Source organism: Nothoprocta perdicaria, unplaced genomic scaffold, assembly GCF_003342845.1.
Source record: "Nothoprocta perdicaria isolate Ctin4 unplaced genomic scaffold, notPer1 scaffold_974, whole genome shotgun sequence".
Lineage (NCBI taxonomy): Eukaryota > Metazoa > Chordata > Aves > Tinamiformes > Tinamidae > Nothoprocta > Nothoprocta perdicaria.
Window position 1 is genome coordinate 5198 of NW_020456281.1, and position 1637 is coordinate 6834.

At 64.0% G+C, this 1637-nt stretch overlaps 1 protein-coding gene across 1 annotated transcript; it reads left to right on the forward strand.

The window, feature by feature from the left end:
• Positions 1 to 630: 630 nt before the first annotated feature.
• LOC112959281 (cytochrome c oxidase subunit 6B1) lies at positions 631 to 1517 on the forward strand. The gene is made up of 4 exons (XM_026053273.1): positions 631 to 795; positions 975 to 1106; positions 1185 to 1285; positions 1367 to 1517. The coding sequence occupies exons 1-4, from the start codon at positions 780 to 782 to the stop codon at positions 1418 to 1420; spliced, it is 303 nt and encodes a 100-aa protein (XP_025909058.1). The 5' UTR covers positions 631 to 779; the 3' UTR covers positions 1421 to 1517.
• The last annotated feature ends 120 nt before the right edge of the window (positions 1518 to 1637 follow it).

Here is a 1637-nt window from a genome sequence, read left to right on the forward strand (position 1 = left end):
GGGGACTCTAAGGGGGTATCGCGGTCCCTGGGAGGATATTGGGGGGGTCTCTGAAGGGAATTTGGGGGCCCTGAGAGGATACTGGGGGTCTCCGAGGGGGATTTGGGGGTCTCTGAGGGGAATTCGGGATCTCGGGGGGGATATAGGGGACTCTCAGGAGATACTGCGCCCCTTGAGACGATGTGGGGGGTCTCTGAGGGGGATTAGGGGTCTCTGGGTGATATTGGGGACTCTCAGGGGATATTAATGTCCCTGAGGGCAATTTAGGGGGGCTCTAAGTGGATTCTGGGGTCTCAGAAGGGATATTTTGGGGTCCCCAGGGGGATTTTAGGGCTCTACGGTGATATTTGGGGGTCTCGGGAGATTTGGGGGCTCTAGGGGGACATTTGGGGGCTATAAAGGGATATTTTGAGGTTCCTGGGGGGATTTGGGGGGTCTAAGGGGATATTGGGGTTTTCCTGGGGGTATTTAGGGGCTCTGAGGGGATATTTGGGGGCTATAAAGGGATATTTTGGGTCTCGGGGCGCTACGAGTGGAGGCAGCCCTGGGGGGGCGGGGCCCGCCCTCAGCCGCGTCCTGATTGGCTGGACCTCCCCCTCCCGCCCAAACGCGGCCCCGCCCACGCCCGTTGCTCCCAACYGCCACGATGCGGTCGGGGGGGGCGCGAGGGCTCCTCGCGCTCCCATTGGCCGAGCGCTTCCCGCCGCCGGAGCGCCGACCAATAGGAGCGCCGCCCGCCGCGTCGTGGGCGGGCCCGGCTCTGAGGGGTGGTGGTGGCCATGGCGGCGGGAGCGTGTGAGGGTCGCGCCCGCGCTTTGGAGGGGTCCTTGGGGCCGCCGGGGAGGCTCGGAGGGGACCCGAAATGACATTTCTGTGTGAAAACGAGGGGTGTTCCATAGGGCAGGCGCCTCCTTTGGCGGCTGGCGCTTCCCGGGCGGGCAGGGCCGGGYTCTGAGCCGCCTCCTTCCCCGCAGCCATGTCGTGCTCTGCGGACATGGGGGACAAGAAGGGCCCCAAGGGCACCCTGAGCCACTACGTGACGGCCCCGTTCGACCCCCGCTTCCCCAATGCCAACCAGACCCGCAACTGCTTCCAGAACTACCTGGGTGAGTGGCGGAGTCCCCGAGGGTGCCGGTCCCTTTGGGGACAGCGGGGCCTGACCCCCCCCAGCGCCATCTCCTCAGACTACCACCGCTGCATGAAGGCGCTGACGGCCAAACACCGCGACGTCACCCCCTGCCTGTGGTACTTCCGGGTGTTCAAGTCCATCTGCCCCATGTTTTGGGTGGGTTTGGGGGTTTGGATGTAGGGAGGGGGTGTTTCTCGGAGCGCTGAGCGAGGCCCCGTCCGCCTGTTCCCCCTGTAGATCCAGCGCTGGGATGAGCAGCGGGCGGACGGCACCTTTCCCGGCCGGATCTAGGCCTGAGGGCCAGGCAGCCGCCGGCCTCTTCCCGCTTCCCAATAAACTGGCTCCGTGATGAAACCTCTTCCCAATGATCCCCTTCCCAATGAAACCCCTTCCCAATGATCCCCTTTCCCAACAACCTCCCTTCCCAACAACCCCCTTCCCAATGATCCCCCTACCCAATGAATCCTCGTCCCAATCATCCCCCTTCCCAACAACCTCCCTTCCCAAT